At 37.8% G+C, this 22,199-nt stretch overlaps 1 protein-coding gene across 2 annotated transcripts in view; it reads left to right on the top strand.

Annotated features, from left to right (window-relative positions):
* Positions 1-21,685, top strand: part of TMEM135 (transmembrane protein 135) — a 158,244-nt gene extending 136,559 nt beyond the window's left edge. For both annotated transcript variants that reach the window (XM_064409589.1, XM_064409588.1), the window contains 9 exons: positions 4,142-4,183; positions 5,437-5,583; positions 7,727-7,796; positions 11,699-11,866; positions 14,490-14,553; positions 15,250-15,326; positions 16,947-17,045; positions 18,524-18,591; positions 20,126-21,685. In XM_064409589.1, coding sequence (XP_064265659.1) covers positions 4,142-4,183; positions 5,437-5,583; positions 7,727-7,796; positions 11,699-11,866; positions 14,490-14,553; positions 15,250-15,326; positions 16,947-17,045; positions 18,524-18,591; positions 20,126-20,258 — 868 coding nt within the window. In that variant the 3' untranslated portion in view covers positions 20,259-21,685. The remainder of the gene's footprint in view (positions 1-4,141; positions 4,184-5,436; positions 5,584-7,726; positions 7,797-11,698; positions 11,867-14,489; positions 14,554-15,249; positions 15,327-16,946; positions 17,046-18,523; positions 18,592-20,125) is intronic.
* Positions 21,686-22,199: the final 514 nt, after the last annotated feature.

Here is a 22,199-nt window from a genome sequence, read left to right as displayed (position 1 = left end):
TGGCATCCAGGCTTGTGCAGTACAATGTGGGAAATTCTTCCCGCAGGATGGAGGGAGAGTACAGTTAATTAATGTACAGCACCTCTTTATATATACAAACACAATTACAGTTGTTCATGTCTTGTTGGAAGTATAGTTTGTATCAAGCCTTGGCTCTATTCCACTTTTGCTGTTTTCTTTATGAAAAAATAAATGTGTGTGGCCGTAAGTTAAATTTATCTTATAAATAGGCATGATTAAAATCAATCCTATTTGCTCATGTGCCAGAATAGTCCCAGCAGGAGAATTTTGAGAATCCAAATTTATTGCTTTGGCTCTTTGATTCTTCTGCTCCTTTGGCTCCAACGAAACACAAGTTCTGGCCAAACAAAATCTGGAGCAGAGTAGAGCATTTCTGCTGTGTGATCAGGTATGTGGTGCCAGCAGGGACAGCTAGCAAAGTGACTGGCACTCTTGGCTTTGTACCAGGGACAGTCCCCATCTGATGGGAAAATGTAGCCAAATTATGGACCATTTTAATTACTGCTTGCTGGGCAGAAAACAGTGTTATACTCCTGCAGAATGGGATTTGGTCCCTGGGACATTCAGCATGGTGGGAAACATAGAGCAGTAGAATGTGTTTTGGTTTGGAAGGAACCTTAATGATCGTCATGGGCTGGGACACCTTCCACTAGACGAGGTTGTTCAAAGACCCATCCAAGCTGGCCTTGAACGCTGCCAGGGATGGGACATCCACAGTTTCTCTGGGCAACCTGTGCCTCATCACTGTCACAGTGACGAGTTTCTCCCTAGTATCTAATCTAAACCTGCCCCCGCAGTTTAAAGCCTGTCCTCCTCGTCCTATCACTACATGCCCTCACAGAAGGGTAGGTGAGCTACACAGAGTCCCTCTGATGCCATACAACTCTGTTATCCCAAGCTTTGCAAGTTGAATAGTACCCTAAACAAACCCCTTACAATTCACTGTTTAGATTTTTCCCCTCTCAGGGGTGTCTGCAGTGCTGGGCACATGTAATGTATTGTACTAGGCTCATTTGAAGCTTGAGTGGTTCGTGGGGGTCAGCAGCAGAGTGCAGGCTTTTTCACCCCTTGAGCAGTGAAGCATTGAGTAAAAGTTACTATAACCAATTAGTGGTGGCATTATTATTACCAATTAGTGGCTGCATGAAGCAAATCATTACTCTTAGTTCAGTTATTAGCAGCCAGGTGTTTGTGAAACGTGCCATGTGCAGCCAGTGTTGTTCCTCAGCAGTCACTGTCGAGACCAGTCACTGAATTTGTGATGTCTCTGCAAGGGGGCTGTCACAACCTCCCCCCCAAAAAAAGTGTGCTTGAAGTCAGTGTGTAGAGCTTTTTTGGTTGCTGCCAGTGTTGAGTGAATAAAAAGGTCATTTCAATCTCTAGACCAGCATTCTGAAACATTAAATATAGTGAATTCATTATCCATGATGTAAAACAAAAAATTAGAATTACAGTTTTGTTGTTGGTTACCTCTTCATCCATAAGAGCAAAATGGCCGTGCCTGAGAAGGGAAGTTACAGTACAAATTACTCTTTACTGCAAGTATTGTTTTTCTAGGACTCCTGTTTATAAAATCCTTAATAAACAATTTTTCTGCACACCCATTAGTTTTGCAGAATGGTTTTACAGGAGAGAGTTTAGGCAGCAAGTAACATTAATTACATTGTATTTAAAAGCTTAATTGCACTTTTTACTTTTTTAAAATTAAATAGGAAGTTAAGGGGGAAAAATTCTAATTGTGTCTTTAGCATCACTTCCTTAAGGAACTACATATTTAACTTTGATGTATTTTTCAGGGAGGTTCATAGCTGTAGCTCCAAATACACAGAACAACTGAAAAATAAGAAAAGTAAGCATAGCTAATAAAATTCCAATACACCAAATACTTTCTACACAGAATTGACTTTTTTTTGTAATTAGATTAGGCATTAGAAATATTTTTTATTTCTTGGAGAAAAAAAATTGTGGGTTGGAGTGCTGTTTTCTCTTTTGGTCATTCAGATGTTTTCTGATTTTCAATATTAATGAAGAAAAGATTTGACATTTTCTTTGGGGTCAGTTTAAAGGAAATGAGTTGTAGGATAGCATCCATCAGGGTGCTTCTAGCACAGCTGGGCAGGGACATCTGGTGGTGCAGTAAAGGAATCATTGAACACTTGCAACTGGAAGTGCAGTTACATTGGAATGATTAAGGAGAAAACATAATTATGTCCATGCTGTGATTACTCTTCTGTTCTGATATTATTCTTGAAACACTTATGTGCATGTTTAGATTGCAGTTTGTATATATGGTTTTAATTTACTGGAAAAGTAGAAACTAAAGCCCTATTCATGAGCTGGCAGCTTGCAGGCATAATGTGTTAGACACCCTTCACTCAAAGGACATTTAACTTACAGTCAGCTGCAGGTTTAAAATCAAACTTTGGAAACTGGACTGTGGTACTGTGGATGAAGTGGGGTGTATATTAAACCTGTGCATTTGGACTCTGGACTTCTGCCAGTGATTCACGGTGATCTCTGGGCTAATCTGATTTGAGTTGTTTCAGTCCATCATTTAGTTTTCAACCCATCTTTGAGTCCATTGTGCTGTAAAAGTGCTGTGATAGTGTTTTGGCTTCTGAATTGTATGTATGGGTAAAGAATCATAAGTAAAATTATGTCTTTGGTTTCAAAGTTCTATGTTAATTAAATATACAATGAGCAATTTTATTTTTACATATTTACCTTGAACCCCTATGCATCATAAATATGCGACCAATATTTTAACTGCAGTCATTTTAAAAGACAAACTCTTTGCAATGATTTTTTGGTGCTCTGTGTAACTGTGCACATGCTGACAAAACCAAGTCCTTGGAAACATGTGTGTTGAAGGTCGTAACATTGGGAAGATTTCCCAGGAGTGTTTAGTGCTGTGATGTCTTACCAGCTCTGCACCAGGCAATCCCCTGCCAGGACAAAGGAAGACTTTCTTCATTTGTGAACATCTTTGATTTGATATGTTTTTCCTGCTGTTTGCATGTATCCAGCCACTGGTAGTACAGGTTGACCATGCATGGAGCCTTTTGGGAGATGGTGTCACCTGCTCTTGAAGGGTGTGGGCACAGAACTTCCAGGGACAATGTGGTCTGTGCAGATGGAAGGCAAAGGGTTGTCATCAGCTGCTTCTGTTTACAAAGCTTTTGCGACTGCTGTCCTGCCTTCCCTTAGAGTAGGCATGCTCTCGAAATGGTGGTGTTGATAAGTTACTAGTTTGTGCTTTGTATACTGTGTCAGGAATGCATTTTTGCTATCCTATATTCCCCATACAATTCTACAAAAAGAAAAGGGGAGAAAACACAGATATCTCCTCTCTACTATGCTGTCAACATGGTTTTTCAGGAGAAATCAGTAGCAGCTGCAAGTTTCAGCTCCTTTCATTGTATCCTGGACAGAAAAAAAGTCAATAGTCCAAATCTTCAGTAGCCAAATATGGGCTCCTTGCTGTGGTCATTCTTCAAAAAAGGAACCCCATAGTTGTAAGAACATATATATATTTTATATATATACATACTGTCAAGCTCAGAATCAGAGCAACCACTGACTGTATAATTGAAAACCTAGGACTTTCAGATTAAGAGTCTTCTTAAAGTAAGAAGCTGCAGAGATCAGCACTTTGCAAAGTACCACAGTTTATCTCGAAGTCAGAGAAATTATTCCCTGCAGCTTTTCACAAGAAGGGTGGGTGTTTCATTGAGATCCAACCCTCCTTTCTCTCCTTGCAGTAAAACTTCTGTTTTGTTCAACTCATCATGACTACTTTTCCATAAAGCAACAGTTCTTTGTCAGCTTGCATTGTTGCCCTAGTGGTTCTGTTACTATGCTTTAAAAATTTCTCCACTCATGGTTAGGATAAAAAAGAGAAGCACTGGCATTTGATGCTGTGCCCTTTGTTTCAGAAATGTGTCCCAAGGCTGTGGTGACAACTGAGAATCAAGGATAACCACAGAGTTGTTGCAAACGTGCTGTTTTTTGTTAATGAAAACTGGTGTTCCTCCACAGCCCTTCTATGCCATATTTAATCTGTAACACTTTATATTGCCAGCAGCCCATTTTAGAAAAATCTTTTGGTTTTGTCTTTCAGGTGCAAAGATGGCTTGAAAGGATTTACATACTCTGCACTAAAGTAAGTAAATGTTTTGTGACTATGTAAGACAAGATTTTGAGGAATCATGCACAGGTGGCAGCTGCATTGTAAGAAAAGATTATTCCTAAGAAAAATCATGCTGCTCTAAAATTTGTCCAACTTTTGAGTATACAACATATTTTGAAGAAGGCATAATCATAGTATCATTTGGTTTAGAAAAGACTTCTGAGATCATCCAGTCTAACCTTTAACCCAACACTGCCTGGTCCACCAGTAAACCATGTCCCCAGATGCCACATCTGCATGTCTTCTAAATACTTCCAGGGACAATGGCTCCACCACTTCCTGGGCAGCCTGTTCCAATGCTGGACAATCGTTTCAGTGAAGAAATTTTTCTAATATCCAATCTAAACCTCCTCTGGTGCAGCTTGAGGCAGTTTCCTTCTGTGTGCTAGCAAGAGAGAAATCCCTTCATATTTGGGACTGTTATTAAAGGAAACTCAGACATATGATTGCATGTTTTAGAAGGAGCATTTATCTTCTGTCTTCCTAAAACTGGTATTCATGATAACCCATGTTTTCCTGGAAGCAAATGGCTGCTGTGTTTGTACCTGGATCTTATTTGCTGCATTACAGAATGACAAAGTCTTTATATCTTCTTTACACTGTACCTTGGCAGTCTTGCCAAAGGTAACTTGGATTATAGTGCATGGTTTTAGGAAACATTTTGCCATTGCGTCCTCCCTTGTCATTGATACACAGTAATTCTACATCTAAGATGAGCCAATATATTGGCAATATCAACTTCTGGGTGAAGTAAGAAGGCTGAAGATGAGGCCAAGCAAAACAAAGTTGGTGCTTTCGGCAGAAGCCAAAACATTTCAAAGAATCTGCAAAATAGATATTTTATAAAAATATTATAGTAATTATCAACCTTTATGTAACCCCATTTTGCTGGAGAAAATTGAGATATTTCAAGTGCCATTTTATATTCTTACTTAGTGCTCTGCCTTTGTCTGAGAGGTGGACTTCCCTATTAATGTTTTTGATTTTAGTTTTAAAAAATTCCCCACATGAATTGTATCCTCTAGCTGAAGTATATCTTTAAATATATGTCAATGGAGTGATCTTCTCTGAAGAAGTAGGAGGTTTAGCAGCTGTATAAGATGGGTTTTTACAGGTCTGGGAGTAACTTCAATCTAGTCTAAGACTTAGAGGCTAATACAGGACTTAATGTATTTCTTTGAGTTACTTATGCAATTGCTTTGTTCTCTTTTGCTTTTTTCTTTCAGGTTCATTGTAGGGAAAGAAGAAATCCCCACCCATTCTTTTTCACCTGAAGCAGCATTTTCAAAAACAGATAGAAAAATCAAGCATAATGAAAAAGTATCACAGTCAATGAACATTCTGGCACTAACAAAAAAGCTCATGGACAAAGTGTGAGTGAAAAAACCCAAAAGAAAAAAAAAAATTTGAACCTTTATTATATAGAGCACTTTAATGCCTGTTATGTTGTATTTGACAATGTTTTGTAATACTTCTGCTTTGCATTTCAGTGTTTATTAATTTCATTTTTACTAGGTAGTTAATAGTGGCAAATTATGGACTCTGGTGAAAGCAAAACTTGAAGACCTATGTCATAACTATGACTTGCAACATGCAGTTGTCTAACAAGGGAGAGCAAATGCAGTCCACGATGAGTGCAGAATGGTGGTTGCTTTTTCTGCAGTTCTCAGCAAAACCAGTTCATGGCATAGTTCTGCTGGAATTAGTAGTACTATTAAGGAGAAAAATTGCACAGCAGCAGATCTTACTTATGTCACCATAAGTGACTGTAACATAGTTTTTTGGGGGACTGTCTTGCATAAAGGAGAACTACCTAAAACGAGGATTAATGGCACGTGGGCTGCCTCTGCTGTCTGGAGATAGGAAATTGCAAAGCAAAGAGTCTTAAAACTGTTTTACATGAGGTCAGATCTAGACATGTGAAGTTAGGCAAGGTGGGTGTCCCCCTATCTGCAGGATCCAATTCACTGTCTTTTAGTATGAGCTTAAAGAAGGGAGAGCAGTGTGCTTTTCAGTCTGATATGTTCAGCTGACTTCTGCTATGACTGATTCCTCTGCTTCAGGCACACTGGATACCATGAGGAGTCATTCATTTACAGAGAAGATGGAGTAAAAAATGGGTTGGGAGTATTTTCATAGTGACACCTATGATTCTTCACTTCCATCGACCTCTTCCAGAGCAGTTTTATGACCAAATCTCTACCTGCTGTCCTGCAGGAGGGAATCTTCCAAGTGCATTGTGTACTCAAAGTAGTAGCTTATTTTACTTGTTCCAATGATGAACAAACATGAATTGATCCCCATTACCTGGTGACTTCCTATGATTTTCTGTGAGTTTTAGTTGAAAAATATGAGGGAAGTCATCAGTGGTTTTTCAGGCTTGACTGTATTAGACAGCAAAAGACCTACAAGGAAAAGACACTTCCAGCCATAATCAAATGCTTTTACCTGAATGGCTTATGTCTGTTTTGTCTTAAATACCTGTGACTCAGTTTGCTAGAGATAGATCATTGCTCTTCTGTTGTTGGTTAAATGCAAGGATTGAAGATGGAGAAGAACAATTTTTTTAAGGTTTTGAAACTCCCAACTCGGACGTTCAGCAAACTTTCAATATGGAGTTTTTATGCTCCCACTGGTTTCTCTTCCATATGGTTCTTTTCAATATAATTGAGTCTAAATGCCTGTAACCTGAGCACATTCTCATTACAATTTTGCTACATAAACTGACCTCACAGATGATTCATGTCCATTAGACTTTATGGTACACAATTCAAAACTTCCAAGATATTTGACATAGTATATAAATTGTGTAATTTATTTTACATTAAATCTTAAATACTTGGATATAGCAAAATATAATGTTCAGACCCAGTATGAATTACTTATTTTAATTCTGCATAGTGTAGGGCTAGAAACTGTACAATCCACACATCCCAACAGCCCAAGCCAGTCTGTTTTACATACTCAAGGTCAAATTCTCAGTTCAAAGGAAGAGCTACATAAAAATGTACACTACAGAAGAAATAGCCCAAAAGTGAGAGGCTTGTAATTGAGGGAAGTCTCACAGGGTGTGCATTTGTATGATCTGCATTGCCTTTCAGTGACCCTTAGTGGTGTGAAAGATGAAAGGATACAGGTAACAGATGCTTGCTCAAATATCCTTCCAGAACCATGGAGCAGAGACAAACGAGGAGAGGTCACACCACTTCTCCTTGTTGACCATGGCAGAAAATTTGTTCTTTAATTTAGTATTTTATGTGTAGCATGGCAAGAGGTTGGATCCAAATAAGTGTGCAGACACTTTTTTCTTGGTGTACAACTAAAGTATTGTTAGTTTTTATTGTCCCTTTATGGCATCATAAAAGTTCACAGTGCCCTTCAGTGGGTAATGGGGAGAATGAGTGCTGGGCAAATAGCACTTTATGTATTTTTAGGCAAGAAAAATTTATGAAGTCTCCTGTCGCTGACGCTGAAAACAGCTACGAGTTAATACGTGTTTCATTATGCTTTTTGCAGGTGCAAACATGGCCCAAGGCATAGATGCTGTAAACACTATGGAGATAATTGCATCTCATACTGTATTAAAGTAAGTGCAGAAAAAGTTGGATTGACAAACTCTGGCAAAGAGGGGGTAAAAGTCTGTAGTCAGGAACAGCATATGCTTAGGAAGTGAGAAATGAGCCTGTTACTCATTCTGCTTCTATTGAAAATGTGACAAGCCAGAAACAGATTTTCTCAATTTAGGATGGGGCGGTGGTGGGGTTAAAGTTCTCTGGTCTTTCAGATTAGCTGTAGTGAATGAGTAACATAAAATGTGTGGGAAAAAAATGGCCTAGCAAGCAAGGAACTTGTTTAACTATGTGATGCACTTCACGGCTGAGCCCACTTGTGACTCCCCCCTAAATAAAGCACCTGGAATGTGCTGCTGTGGCAGGCGGCCGTGCTTCCCGTGCAGCTGCACAGCTCTGGAACGTCGCTGCTGGGCACTGGGTGCACTCCTCCAGTCGTTTATTTTAAGGGCTCGGGGTAATGAGAGATTGGTCACAGTTGCTACGCCCAGGAAGAGCTGTTTATCTCTGGTGGTATAATTCATCCTCCATTATTAATGTGAGCAGTGCAATTTTTTTTTTCAGAAAATTACTGTGCAGAAATTTGTATTAGCTGGCATTGGGTTGGCACAGGTGGTACCACCTGCTATGCCTGTTTTGGGATTTGGTAAGGCTCCAGAAGATCCCAGTCCCTTAACAGTTGATCTGGTTTTATAGATGGAGCAACAAAAATGTATTTGAGTATCCTCAGATGCTTTTAATGTATATTACTTTCAAAAATAAGTTTTTAAAATGTTAAAGGAAGCCGAGGATGCGGTGGAAGGTAGATATTCAGGAATACACATACTTTTCACTTACTGATTCAGCATAATTTTGTTTTGTTTTATATATCCTTAAATGTAATGAGGGAAGGAAAAATCCTAACTGATAATAAAGCTGAATAAAGACTTGACCTGAAAAAACGTAAATTTTAAAAAGAAATTTTTATAAGGCTGTTCTTTCTTTAGAGAAGACAGTTGTGCATTTGAAATATATTTTGAATACATCCTTGGACCTGTCCTCTGTAGTATTTTGGTATAAATTAGTCTTGACTGCAATAATCTAGTGAGGAAGATATTGCTGAAGGTGGCAGTCAGATCCTCTAATTTCCTGTCTGTTCTGTGACTTTTTATTTAAATTAAAACATGAGTGAAAAAAATTTATTTTTATGTATTCATATTTTTAAAGATCCAAAATTCTCAAAGTTCAGCTCTATGACTGTTCCTGGAGTTGATCAACAACAACTGTCAGCTGACATGATTTGAGCATGTTTTTACAGCTCCTTTTCTGTAATGGAGCTTTCAAATCTGATAACGATGTGATGAGCTGCTTATTGCCAAAACTTCCCCTCAGTGCTGTTTTCCCTTACCCTTGAACAACTTTTCTCCTCATTAATACATCTGTGCTTTAACTGCCATTTGCATGCTCTTCTTCTCCTGCTGCACATTTAAATGTGCATTAGCTTGGTGACAGCATCATGGCTTTTACATGAGGTACCCTTCAGTAGTGCCATACCACCTGAGTTCATTGACTTCCCTTCAAACTTTAAATACTTGAAATGCTTTGTTCTTGTAAATGTCTGAAAAGAGCCATGACAGAAGCAGTGGAACAATATTTTTCCTCTTTAGGATTCTGCTTGTTTACAGTGAGGAGCCATTAGCCACAAGTCCAGTTGTCTGTTTCTTCTGCTGGTGCTGCAGACAGGACCAGATAACTCTCCAAATTTACTGGTGACTAGGGTGACCTCAAAGAAGGTTGTAGGATCATACAATGGAGTTGGAAGGGACCTTAAAGACCACCTCATTCCAGCCCCGCTGCTGTAGGTAGGGACACCTTCCACTAGAGCACATCACTCAAAGCCTCATGCAATCTGACCTTGAGCAGCTCCAGGAATGGGGTATCCATGACTTCTCTGAGATTATTTTCCATGATTGTTGTCTCAGAGTTCTGTCTCTTGAAGGAACATGGGCTACTCTATACCCAGAATAAATATTAAATATCCTAATTAATTGATTTTAACTATCTTAACTAATTCCTAATATATTGCAACAGAGTTTATAGTATGCTGCTTGTGTCCACATGTGCTCTTCTGAATTTGAGTTATAGCAAGTATCTAGAAGGTATTGAGAAATTTGTTTCTCAAAAGCAGAAAGAAAGTTTTATTCAGCAAATTCTAGAGATATGTCATTACACTGTGCTACTACTTCTGGCTGACCTGAGCTCCAGCTCAAAATCTCTGTGGAGAAATGGCTCTTAGCAGAGTTTTCTTTGGTCACTTGAGTTTATTACAGTGTCCTGCATATGCTCTGCTGTGTATTACATCCATTCTTATTGGATGGCTTTTTATGGAAGATAAAAGATAAAATACTGTACATGGATTATAAGACATGATACTTCCTGTGACTGTGAAAAAAACACCTGTAGGTGTGATATGATTTCACCTGGTTAAAGTAAGGAGCTAAATAGGGAGATTTTGCACAATACTTGGTATTTCATGCACATGAACACTAAACCTCTGTCGTGTTGTTCAGTGCTTCTAATTTGGTTACTAATAGGAATAAATAGGAATAAAATCAGGGATGTGTTTGAGTGTTTCCAGTTATAATTTAGATGTTTGTTCGCCCCACTGAAGTCACCTTTCCTCTGTAAAAACATCAAATACACTGTTCTGTTGTTTCTTGTTTTGGGCTTTGTTCATCACTGCTGGGTTTGGGACATTTTCTTCTTTTCTGATGTAATGGCATGAAAGAATAGAATTTTTTCAATCAAAAATGCTGTTGGATCATTTGTTGACTTATTTTCTTCCACTTGAATTCATAAATCACTTCTTGAGTAGCAGGAAGAGTAATTGCTTCAGGAAGAGTTTATTACTGGATGTTTAACCACAATAAAAGTTTATGAGCTTTATGATGCATTATAAAGTTCTTTAGGAGACGAAAGTGGTTTGAGTTTCTGAGTCTGAAAGGTTGCTCAGTCAAAACCTCTGCCAGATTTCCTTGTCACTGGAATTGTGTCCCTGTAATTGAATAAGGTGCCTGCCTTATTTGCAGGCGGGTGCAGAAAGTTTTCACATAAAGAATCTTCCAAAGAAAAACTGGGCAAAACATAATCAGAATTATTGAAAAAGGTTCACTTCAGGGTAAGAATAATGGTAGGAAGCATTGGAGGAATTTTGAAGAAACTGGGGAGAATAATTTGGGGAAAAAAGTGAGTGTGGTTTTGTGCCATGTTAAAAAAAAAAAAGATTCCTATTCAAGGTGGAATAGTAAGTAAATTCTTTGGAACCCATTTTATCTCTTCTCAGTAGCTCTGCACATGAACTCCATTCCAGTTTCTCCCTTTCCCTTGCTACAGGCATCCCACAACTTCATGTTTGGCTGAGGAAAAGTCCATGAGCATGTGCCAAGCCACCAGGGTTAACTTCTAATTCTCACACTTTCTGAAATTTATTTTTAGTGGACTTTTTCCTCCTTACTGTTTTCTCGAGACATTTGAGTACAGAAGTGTTCATTTTTTTTCCACTGCATCGCTTTCCTCTATAAACCCATTTGTGGTTAAAAGCTGGTCAAGTAACCTAGAAATGAAGTCATCAAGATTATTTCAAAGGACAGAATTTTGGAGTAAAATAGAAGGCTCTCTCTTAAGACCTTTCAGAAATTCATAGAAATTAAAGAAGAGTCAATTGTCTATAATTTTACTGCTTTTGCTATTTTACAGGATAACTGGGAAAAAGAAAACTCTTGAGTTAGAAGGTGGGGATAGGATACATTGATGTGTTTACCTTCAGAGTGGGTTTTTATACTATTTGATGTCAAAAATAAAACCTTCTGTAGAAGCTTTTGCTTTTCCTATTCCAGATTTTGTGGTTTCTTACCACAAGATCTCTATTTCTTTTCTCTAGGGCTTCATTAGGATGTTTAGCATTGGTTACCTGATCCAGTGTTGCCTTCGGATTCCTTCCACCTTCCGGCATCTGCTTACACAACCATCACGGCTGCTTTCCCTCTTCTACAACAAGGAAAATTTCCAGCTTGGAGCTTTTCTGGGATCTTTTGTCAGTATATACAAAGTAAGTTTATAGCATACAGAAATGACAAATGCTCTGTTTTTTATTTCTCTTTTCAGAATATCACAAAGAGCTAAAATGTCAAGCTGCTTAATGGTACTGGTGCTGTTTCCTACAGGATGTTACTGACAATTTTAGTACTATTGCAGTAATCAAATTGTAAATAGAAAGTTATTCTTCTATTCTGTGTGTTTTTTCTGTAATTTCTATATGAACCTGATGGATTTTGCAACTTGTTTTCAAGATCAGGAGAAAGAGAGTACTTCAGAGAAAGTGAATTCAGATTTCAGAGGGATTTGCTGCTACACAAAAGCATTTTCATGCAGGCACAAGTAGTGACTGCAATAGTGTCTGTGTTGCCAGAGAGAAGCCATGTGCAGATTTTGATGGTTCACATATCTGGAATTCTTACTTGACACTGAATAGCAGGAGACTGCAGAACATATAGCATGTAGCTGGGGAGACATTGCACTTACTGCTTGGAAGTCTATCCTTTCTACCCCATTATAAGATGACAGATTGTGAACTGATATGCATTCATACAGCATTGTTGGAATTAATCAATTATGTTTATTTATGCCAAAAGAGAATGTGGCAAAGCACCTGCCCTAATGCAGAATAGCACTTCAGCACAGTGCAGTGCTGAAGTGTCTTTTGCATTTTTGTATTCTTAATCACATAGCATTTTTCAACTGCCACTTTATTTGCTCTGCAAATTCAATATCATGCTGTATTATTCAGGGTAAATGTTATTTACTGAAAAATAATGAAGGCGGTCTTAAACATAAGTAAAACAGCACTTCACTTGATTGGTAATTAAATCGAGAGACAATAATTTGTAGGTTGCAGAGTCTAAAATTTTTTATAGGAAAGTGCAAATGAGCTGTTCAGAGTTTGCTTGAAAATTAAATTTTTTCTTAAACTTTAAGAAAAAAGCCTTTAGAGAAGAAAAATATTTAAATTGCAAAAGCTAAAATGATTTTGATGTATTTAAAAGCTTCAACTAAGAGGTGCAATTCAGCCCAGTGGATACTCATAAAATGTGGGTGACATATTCTGACCTTTATTTACTATTTTTTTAAGTATGTACTCAGCACTGGTGAGGCCACACCTCAAATCCTGTGTTCAGTTCTGGGACCCTCAATGCAAGAAAGACATTGAGGGGCTGGAGCATGTCCCGAGGAGGGCAGTGGAGCTGAGGAAGGGTCTGGAGCACAAAACTGATGAGGGCTGGCTGAGGGAGCTGGGAGTGTTTAGCCTGGAGAAAAGCAGGATCAGGGGGGACCTCATCACTCTCTACAACTGCCTGGGAGGAGGGTGCAGCCAGGTGTAGGTCAGTCTCTTCTCCCAAGTATCAAGGGACAGGAAAAGAGGAATTGGCCTCAAGTTGCCCAGGGGAGGTTTAGATTTCATAGTAGGAAATCTTTCTTCACTGAAAGGGTTGTCAGGCCCTGCAACAGGATGTCCAGGAAAGAGATGGAATTGCCATCTCTGGAAGTGTTCAAAAGGTGTGTGGATGTGGCACTTGGGGATGTGGTTTAGTGGTGGACCTGGTGGATGCTAGGTTAATAGTTGGACTTGATCTTAAATGCCCTTTCCAGGCTAAATGATCCTGCAATTCTATGATCTACTATATGTTATTGTTTGCATTTCATAACTTACACAAATTTGGGTTGCATTATATTTTTCTTCCAGTCTAAATAGACATGTAGGGCAGCAAAGATTCTAGTCACTCAAAAAAATAGGACCATGGCAAAAAAAAATTACGTGCTTGGTGCATTTTGGATCCAAGGGTATGCAGTTCTGCCTTTTTAAGTTAATGTGTTTTCCAAGTTCCAGAATTTATTGGATGAACGAAAAAATCTCTGGAGGTTCGTATGTAGTTGAAAAAACCCTTTATCATGGGAAAGAGTTTAGCAGGTACAGCAATTGAGGATGACATGAATTCAAGATTAGCTTTGGTATTAGATTTGAATTCAAATTAGATTAATCTGCTCTCCGATTTTGAAAGAAATGGCAGCAGTAAATTGAAAATTTAAGACACTGGAATGTTATGGGTACTATGTCCGACTCTTCAGACTTTAGTATCATCCATGCTTTTGAAAGGCTTGTTCTTTAGTTTTGTTGTTTGCCTGTATTTTTGTTGATGTAATTTAGTGTTTCTTGATGTGGTTAAGATTACCTAATCATACATATCATGTCTCTATAATGAAAGTTTCTACAGCTCCTAAGAAATTACGGTGTGATTTTATATTTCCCTTACAAGACTCATAAAATGGGAAAGTTTGCCTGCTCACTTATCAATTAAATTGCCTTTTATTGTAACAACCTTCCAAGAAGAAGAATGCATTATCCCTGGAAGTGTTCCTGGAAGGCCAGGATGGATGAGGCTCTGAGAAACCAGGTGTAGTGGAAAGTGTCCCAGCCCATGGCAGGGGAGATGGAACGAGATGATCTTTAAGGTCCTTTCCAACCCAAACCGTTTTATGATTCTGTGATTATGGGTATTATCACACTACATTCTTAATTCATACTGTGTGCTGTATTACTAGCTTATAAGGGATACCTCCAGTCTGTGTGTTCTAAGGAATAAGTAGGGCTAAGCCTGCATTCTGTTCTCCTGCAGGGTACCAGCTGCTTCCTGCGCTGGGTCCGAAACCTAGATGATGAGCTTCATGCACTTGTAGCTGGTGAGTCCATGGAAAGTTTGTGTTGTCTGTGTTGGGACTCTGCAAGTATTCCTCTTGTCTGTCATTCAATTCCATTTTCAGACTTCTGTGATTAAAATAGGACTTTGTTCCTGTTCCTATGTACATCAAGGTTGTGTCAAAGTGACAGTGATGTTTCAAGTGGTGTCAAGGAAAGAGTTGCAATTAAAATTGTAAGGCAAATTCAGTCATATGTGGAGTTTATGGTCAGCTCAAAGGACAGTGTATTACTGTGTACATAAATATAAACTTGTCCTTTAATTTGCAGCTGTAGACATTGACATGAAAATACTCTTCCATATGTGACGGAATACACATTGAGCTCCACTGGGTCCAAAGCAAGATGCTTTTATCATGAAATTTGTGTGGTGGTGAGGGCCCTTCCCTCATGTGCATCTGTCACATGCTGGAACCGCAGAGATCTCTCATCCCACAAAAAACGGAGAAATTTGATAGTGTGCTCCTGAGCACTGAAGTACAGATTTCTTTCAGCTTTGTGAGACTTTCTATTTTTAGTGATACAAACCATATTTGGATGGGCAGCAAAAGAACATCAGCTGACTGTGCAGTCTGTAGCAGCAGAAATAAATAGTCCTGTACAGTTTGTTGGGCTGACACGTAACAGTGACCTTAACAACCCAAATCACAACCTTAACAATGCTTTTCTAATTGTTACAGGGTGTCTAGCAGGAATTTCTATGATGTTTTACAAAAGTACAACGATCTCTATGTATCTGGTGTCTAAATTAGTAGAGGTAAGTTATTATCCTCCTAAAGGAGGCCTTCATTTAATCTATTTCTTCAAGGCAGAAGAAAAGAAAATGAATGTCAGGGGTTTTGTCAGGCAATTCCAGTAAAATACAAAGTTGTATGGTGTTTGACTACATGTGTGCCAAGAGGCAATGCTGCCATGTATTCTCATTTCTTTCTTACTTTCTTTTCTTTGACTAATTTTAAATGTCCTTTATCCACTGGTCTTCATATATATTCTCCATTACTTTTTAAATCTTCTGATACCCTTTGCTTTGTAGTTTTTGCAGATTTTTTAAATCAGAAAGTTCCAAGAATGTCTATTCTGCCAGAAACATAAATCAGACCTAGTCCTTAATTGCAGATTTATTGCCAAAAGCTACAGCTTAACTTCCTGCCTTTGTTCCCTAATTTTGGCATTCAACAGTCTAAGATAACTCAAAATAGCTTAGGTTTTGGTCTAGAGCTGAAGTTGTTTGTCACTGTACTACAGCTGATTGAATACCCAGCTTTGGAATGAACTTTGTTCTAATTACTGTTCTTCAGGTTTGAATTATTTCTCTGAACTTGTTAAAATTAGGAGCCCAGGAAAAAAATAGTTGCAGAGTTTGGGTATGTTGATTATACTTTTCTAACCAGCATTTGATTTCTTACTCTGATTTTTCCAGAAAAGTGAGACTTAGTCATTGTTAATTCCCCAACACCACGACTGGAATGAGTTGATAAAGTTCTCTGAGTATGATCATACCTGTATCACATATTTCTCCTGAAGAACTTGAAGGCCTTGTTTTCTAGTGATATTTATCCACCTCCATTACCAGAGCAGAATTAATTTTAAAGACAGAATTCATAAAAAGAAGGAACTTTTTTTTTTTCCTGTTGCACATAAAATGAAACATAAAAAGGGAAGATACTCTCTGTTCCTCCTCCTGGTTATCCCAGACTGAGCTCTGAAGGCAGTTCACATATTGGTCATATAAAGACAAACCTTAGTTATCCATTATGACTTTTGGATCACCAGTTGTAAAAAATCCAGTATTATCTTGTATTGCTGATGGTTTTCTGTGGACTTTCAGACATCATGGCTACGGTGAAATAAAAAAAGTGCTGTGTGCTGTGTGGGGTTTTTTTTTTTTTTTGGGAGGGTGTTGGTTTTTTTTTTTTTTACTGCTTTATCATCTTACGCAAGCCAAGGGTAACTGACCAAAGAGGCGTGTGCTGCTTCGCAAGGTCAGGCTGTGCTCAGGAAAATAAACTGTACATGTTTTCTCAGAAAGTAAAGTATGTGATTTCAAGCTGTTTAAGAACAGTGAATATTCACTTTGTTGGAATAGTTATTGCATTTTTCTTTTGCTTTTTGAAAATGAAGAATTTAACAGGGCAAACTTTTCTCTTTTTATCTTTAGGTTCTGTAGCACCCAAGCTGTTGCTAGTCCTGTTCTGTGCATTAATGGCCTCTTATTAGATGGATCTTGTGCAACATCTATAATCTATTTTAATCAATATCACATTTGTGGACGTATAAAAAAATATAAAGTTGATGTGTTTTTTTTAAAAGGTAAAATAAAAAAGTAAAAAGATACTATGATTTTGTTGCATTCAACATTTTTTGTTTATTTTTATAGACTATATACTTCAAAGGCATTGAAGCAGGGAAGGTTCCCTATTTCCCTCATGCAGACAGCATCATCTATGCCATTTCTACATCAATATGCTTTCAGGCAGTAAGTATGTTCTCTAACAGAGCATGAAGTTCTTTACATCAACTGTTGAATGAAAAGAGGAGCACAGGGAGATAGTTCTGTAGAAAAGATGGTGAGATGTAGTGATTCACAGCATCGTGCTCCTGCATCCTGGGGCTCCTGGATCCTGGTTTTGAGTGTCACTGGGGGAAGGTCATTTCTAGGACTCAGTTTCTTCTGTGCTTATAGCTGAATATGTTATACAAAGCATTGAATTCTTTGGAAAGAATTTTGAAATGCGCTCACCCGGCAGATGAACATTAATGTATGAACTTCCATGAGCATGTGAAAGGACAGTTTTTCAAGGAGGCAACCAGTGTAATACAATATTTTATGTTTTTTTAAATCAACTGAAAGTTTCCACTGACTTAAATTAATATTGCCTAATTGAAAAAATCTGCAAAAAGTAGTAAAAACCCTGAAGCGTTACATTTGACACAGGCAGTAGTACCATTTTTTGTACTTCTCAAGTTAGCTACATGCCTTTAACCTCAGTCATTTAATCGTCTACATCAGCTAGAAAATCATCTTTTTAGTGCTACCCAAATAGCTCTACTATTCTACTGCATCTCACTATTTCTAGACCTTCTGCTGAAACATCCCTGCATGAACTGCATATTCTCTGGAACCTCTATAACAATTTATATTTTTTGTGCCCCCAAATAAAGAGAATATAAAATGACCCTAAAGCAATCTTCTGCAGTCTTGTGCTTAACAGGATGTTTAAGAGACACTCCTCCTCCTCCTTCTTCCCATGTACTTGGGATATCTCTAAGTCTAGTATCAAAGTGAATTGATATTTTAGTGCTTGGGATGTGCCTGAAGGCCTCCAAAATACTCCTGTCAGGGACAATTGTGTGAGACTAACAGACAAAAAGTTAATGTAAGAAAAGAAGGATTTTTTGATTACTTAATAACTGATTGGAAAACAAATCTAAGATTAGAAACAAATTGCTGGGTTTGGCAGGAAGAAGGAAGGAAAAATTATAAAAAGGATCCACACTGAGATGTTTGTTTTTCTCTGTATTTCTAAGTGACCCAGAAAAGTAATGGAATAGAGAGAATACATAGATTTTGAATCTATGACATTATTTAAGATAATGTGGCATGAAATAGAAATATGACTACAAGAAATGGTGGATAACAAAATGCAGAATGGATAGGGGATTAAGTAGGAGGTAAATTTGGCATCCACCAGTCCAAAGTCATGTATGTAGATATAATGGTTGTTGTTGCTTTCTTTACAATGAGATGTAAGTTAATTGTCACCATTGGTAAAATATTGTATTCTGGAAATATGAGTCTGTGTTGGTGGTGATCATACTGAGCATTGAATTCAGCAGAGAGCAGTAAAAAGGAGTTCCATAACAATCCTTTTGTTGATTTTGGCAACCTAATGTAGCAGATGAAGCTTTTGCCTGGCACTGTCAGCTGGCTCTGACAGAATCCTCTCCTTGCAGGCTGTCATGGAAGTTCAGAACCTGAGACCTTCATACTGGAAATTTCTTCTACGTCTAACAAAGGGCAGGTATGTGCTCAGGGGTAGGTTCTGGCTTGTCTAAACCTGTCATTGATCACACTCAGCTTTCTGTGTCACTCACTACCAACAGCAGTGCTAGAAGTACATGAGGGCTAATTTCCTGTGGATTTACTTTGCTTTTCAAACGGTTTCCAGTACTCTTGAAGTTCTTTGCTGCTGAAGTGACATTGCTGGGTTTAGTGTAATGACAGAAACATACTGCTCTAGTTAAGACTATCTAGCAGATGAGTGTTTTACTTGAAGCCTTTTTAGTTCACTTGGAGGGTGGGATGCTTTCAAGTTCCATTGGAACATGAAGAATCCAGTAAACAACTGTACATGTTGAAGAAATCAGTATGCACAGTGATTGACAACATAGTATGCCTATGGGTTTAAAAGCACTACTGGAAATGTCAGAATATCTCCTAAGAATACTTGAAAGTTTCAGTACTTTTTTTACAACTGTTTCAGTTGGGAAAGGATTTTTTTTTTCTTGGAAAGCTAATGAAAAATTTTCACTCATCGTAATCATAAGTATACAATGTAATATCATACTGGATGTTTTTCCTATTTTCTGCAGGAATCTAAAAAACTTAATTTTAAAAATAGATCTTGCTATAACTGACTTACAAAAATACGATTTAGTGAAGTGTACACTGTTATACTGGTGCAGTGTGTGGCAGGAACAAGGCATCCAAATCTTGATCAGTTTATGAATGGGGTTATAAAAGGTAATGCTTCTCGTGACAACAAGCTCTCCAGACTGCAAAAATAGAAATGAAATCAGAGACCAGTCCCTGGAGCATGTTGAATCTGCACTCCCCGTGGCACAGTACACATGAGGTGATTGAATACATTGGAAGATATAGTGGGAAGCTTTCCTTGGAATGCCTGGAGGCAGTCCTCAGGCAACCTCTGAGGCCATACAAACATGATATAGGGAATGATGTCAGTGCAGATGTCCAATTTTGGCTGCATTTTTTCATAATCTTATGCTTGCCTTAATTGAAGGAGAGGAAGGAATACAAATTCTGTTCTGCTCATTTATTTTATCTGAAGCAAATCTCTCTAATGGTAGTTTTGATACTCTCTCCATAAAGGCAGTTTCTTTTGACATTTCATACACTTTTCATTCTATAGTTGTGAAGAACAACAAAATGGAAATCGGTTGTAACACCCATAAAATTGGCATCCAGACTTGGGCAGACAGGGCCCCAGTTTGCTCTGCTGGAGTGAGAGAGAACAGCAGTATGTTTTGGTTTAACCTTTTTTTGTGGAATTAAAAGTAGAAGGGGACCCTACCCCTTTTTAATGAGTTGCATTTTTGAAGTACACTAACACAAACACTATTAGCCACATTTTTCAAATGCAATTTTAAAAAAAATCTTTATTGCCTGAGGTGAAGAACTTTCAACATATAAATGGTGCAGGTTGAAGCCTTATATGTCAGAGATTTTGGTAAACTTTTATGACATGAAATAATTTTATTTTTTCATAAGTAAATGAGTCATGCATTCATGCTTTCTTGTCTTTTCTTTTTCAGATTTGCTCTCATGAACAGGAAAGTTTTAGATGTGTTTGGTACTGAAGCATCTAAGAACTTCAAGGATTTCACGCCTAAACTTGACCCAAGATACACAGTTGTGCCACCAGAGTTACCACTGGAGCTGTCTTGAACACGAATGTCATTGACTGTGATCAGCATTTTGTCCTGAAAAGTTAATTAACTTGACAGTCGTATATATGGAGGAGGACTAGGGCTCCACTTCAGTATTATTTCAATGAGAAAAGCTTTTTACCAATCAGAAATACTGAAGCTTTGCAGGGAGGTGTGGCTTAGTGATTAACCCCCTTCCATAAGCAGAAAACATTTCTGGATTACTATAGTTGGTTGACAGTATGGTAGAATGAATTAAACAAATGAGTAATATATTTAGAGAAGAGAAGTAAAACATAAATATGCTTCATGATTTCAAAAATTCCATAGTTCATACCAATAGAATATTTCTTGATAAAACTAAAAGTAATTATTAATTTAGAAATGAAGACAATTGGCATAGTTTAGCTCCAAAATTTTACCTGATCTTAAAAATGTTGCAGTCGGGTGAAAATGCCTCCCTGGTTTTTCAAATTGCATCACTGATTTGTCTGAAAAGAGCCACCACCCCCTCATTAGTTAAAATTAGGGTATTTTTACACAGATGTGGTTGCAAAATAAGGCATTCCTTAGGAAAAAAACCCATATATTGATTCAGAAATCACATTCCAGGGCTGTAATTTCCTCTGATGACACAGATAACAGGCAAGGAAAACAAGAAAGTGGCACCGGTGGCTGCCGTGCGCCGAGGAGCGGCGGGTGTGGTGGTCAGCATCTGCCAAGTGGAAAGGGACACAACTGGCAGAGGAAGGAATGAAGCATTCCAGCCTCTGAGATGGTGCTGGAAACAGCAGACAGTTACAAAAATAAAAAAGCCAAGAACAAAACAAAACAAAGCTAAACACACACCCACCTCCCCCCCTCCCCAGCTAAAATATACTGAAGCAAAATGTTTATTTTTGAAAGGGTTGGTCATTGTCGCCTTAGATGGCATCAGATTGTTTATTGGGCTACAGCACCAGCCAGCATTTCAAGCATTTCTTTGGAAGAGAACTGACCCCTGAGGTTAAGCTGTTGGAGAGAACAGTTTTGACAATCATATTAATAGTCTTTTTTCCTTGTGATTGGTGAAGAGTGGTTTTCCACCAGGCTATCAGACTCACGACTGGCACAGTTACATTAAATTTTATCTGGTACTCAATGCAAATAACTACCTACATAAAGTCCATCTCATTTTTACTGTACATATTTCTGCAGATTTGTGCTCCAAAGTGAAACCTTGACATGCTAATTGCTTTTTTTTCCCTTTGCTTTTTTGAGCTTTTTTTAATTATAACCCGTTCAGGTGGTGCTGAATGGTGTTCATTATCCTAGAAGTTAATGAGAAGATGAACTATATTCACATTCAACTGAAAAAACTGAAAAGAAGTGAAATAAGCCAGGGAAATTGCAGTAGGTTGCATGTATTTTCAAAAAAAAAAAAAAAAACAAACCAAAAAGAAGAAATCAGTGTTTTATTGGAAGTCTGTAACAGATAATATGAACTGGACTAATTAGTCTTTGTCTTGTAACACTGTAATCCTACCCCAGCCATAAACATATTTTAATTCCAATTAGCTGAATTTCTTAATACTGAATATACAGTCATTTTAATCAAATTTATTGTCATGACAATTTTACAAATTTGTGCACAAAATCTGCTTCTTCATCAGCTCCACTAACAGTGATGTTTTGTCACTGTTACTAAAGGTGCTTCATCCTTTTAAACAGTGGTTGTCCAATTTAGTGTGAATAAAGTTCTGCAAGCTAGTTTGTATGCAATATTTTGTTGCTTGCAATTATATTAGAATTCCTCAAAAGGAAATAAAAGTTAATTGAACAAGAACTTTAAAGGATTGTAAGAGATTTATAGTGTTTTTCCACTGGAATATGGTCTAAAGTTTTTGACCTTGTAAAGTCTGAGACGTTATATATTTTAGGTGGTATATTAAAACTCACACAATATATTATGAATACTTTC

This window comes from Passer domesticus, chromosome 2, assembly GCF_036417665.1.
Source record: "Passer domesticus isolate bPasDom1 chromosome 2, bPasDom1.hap1, whole genome shotgun sequence".
NCBI lineage: Eukaryota > Metazoa > Chordata > Aves > Passeriformes > Passeridae > Passer > Passer domesticus.
This window is presented reverse-complemented; position numbering and strand designations above follow the sequence as displayed.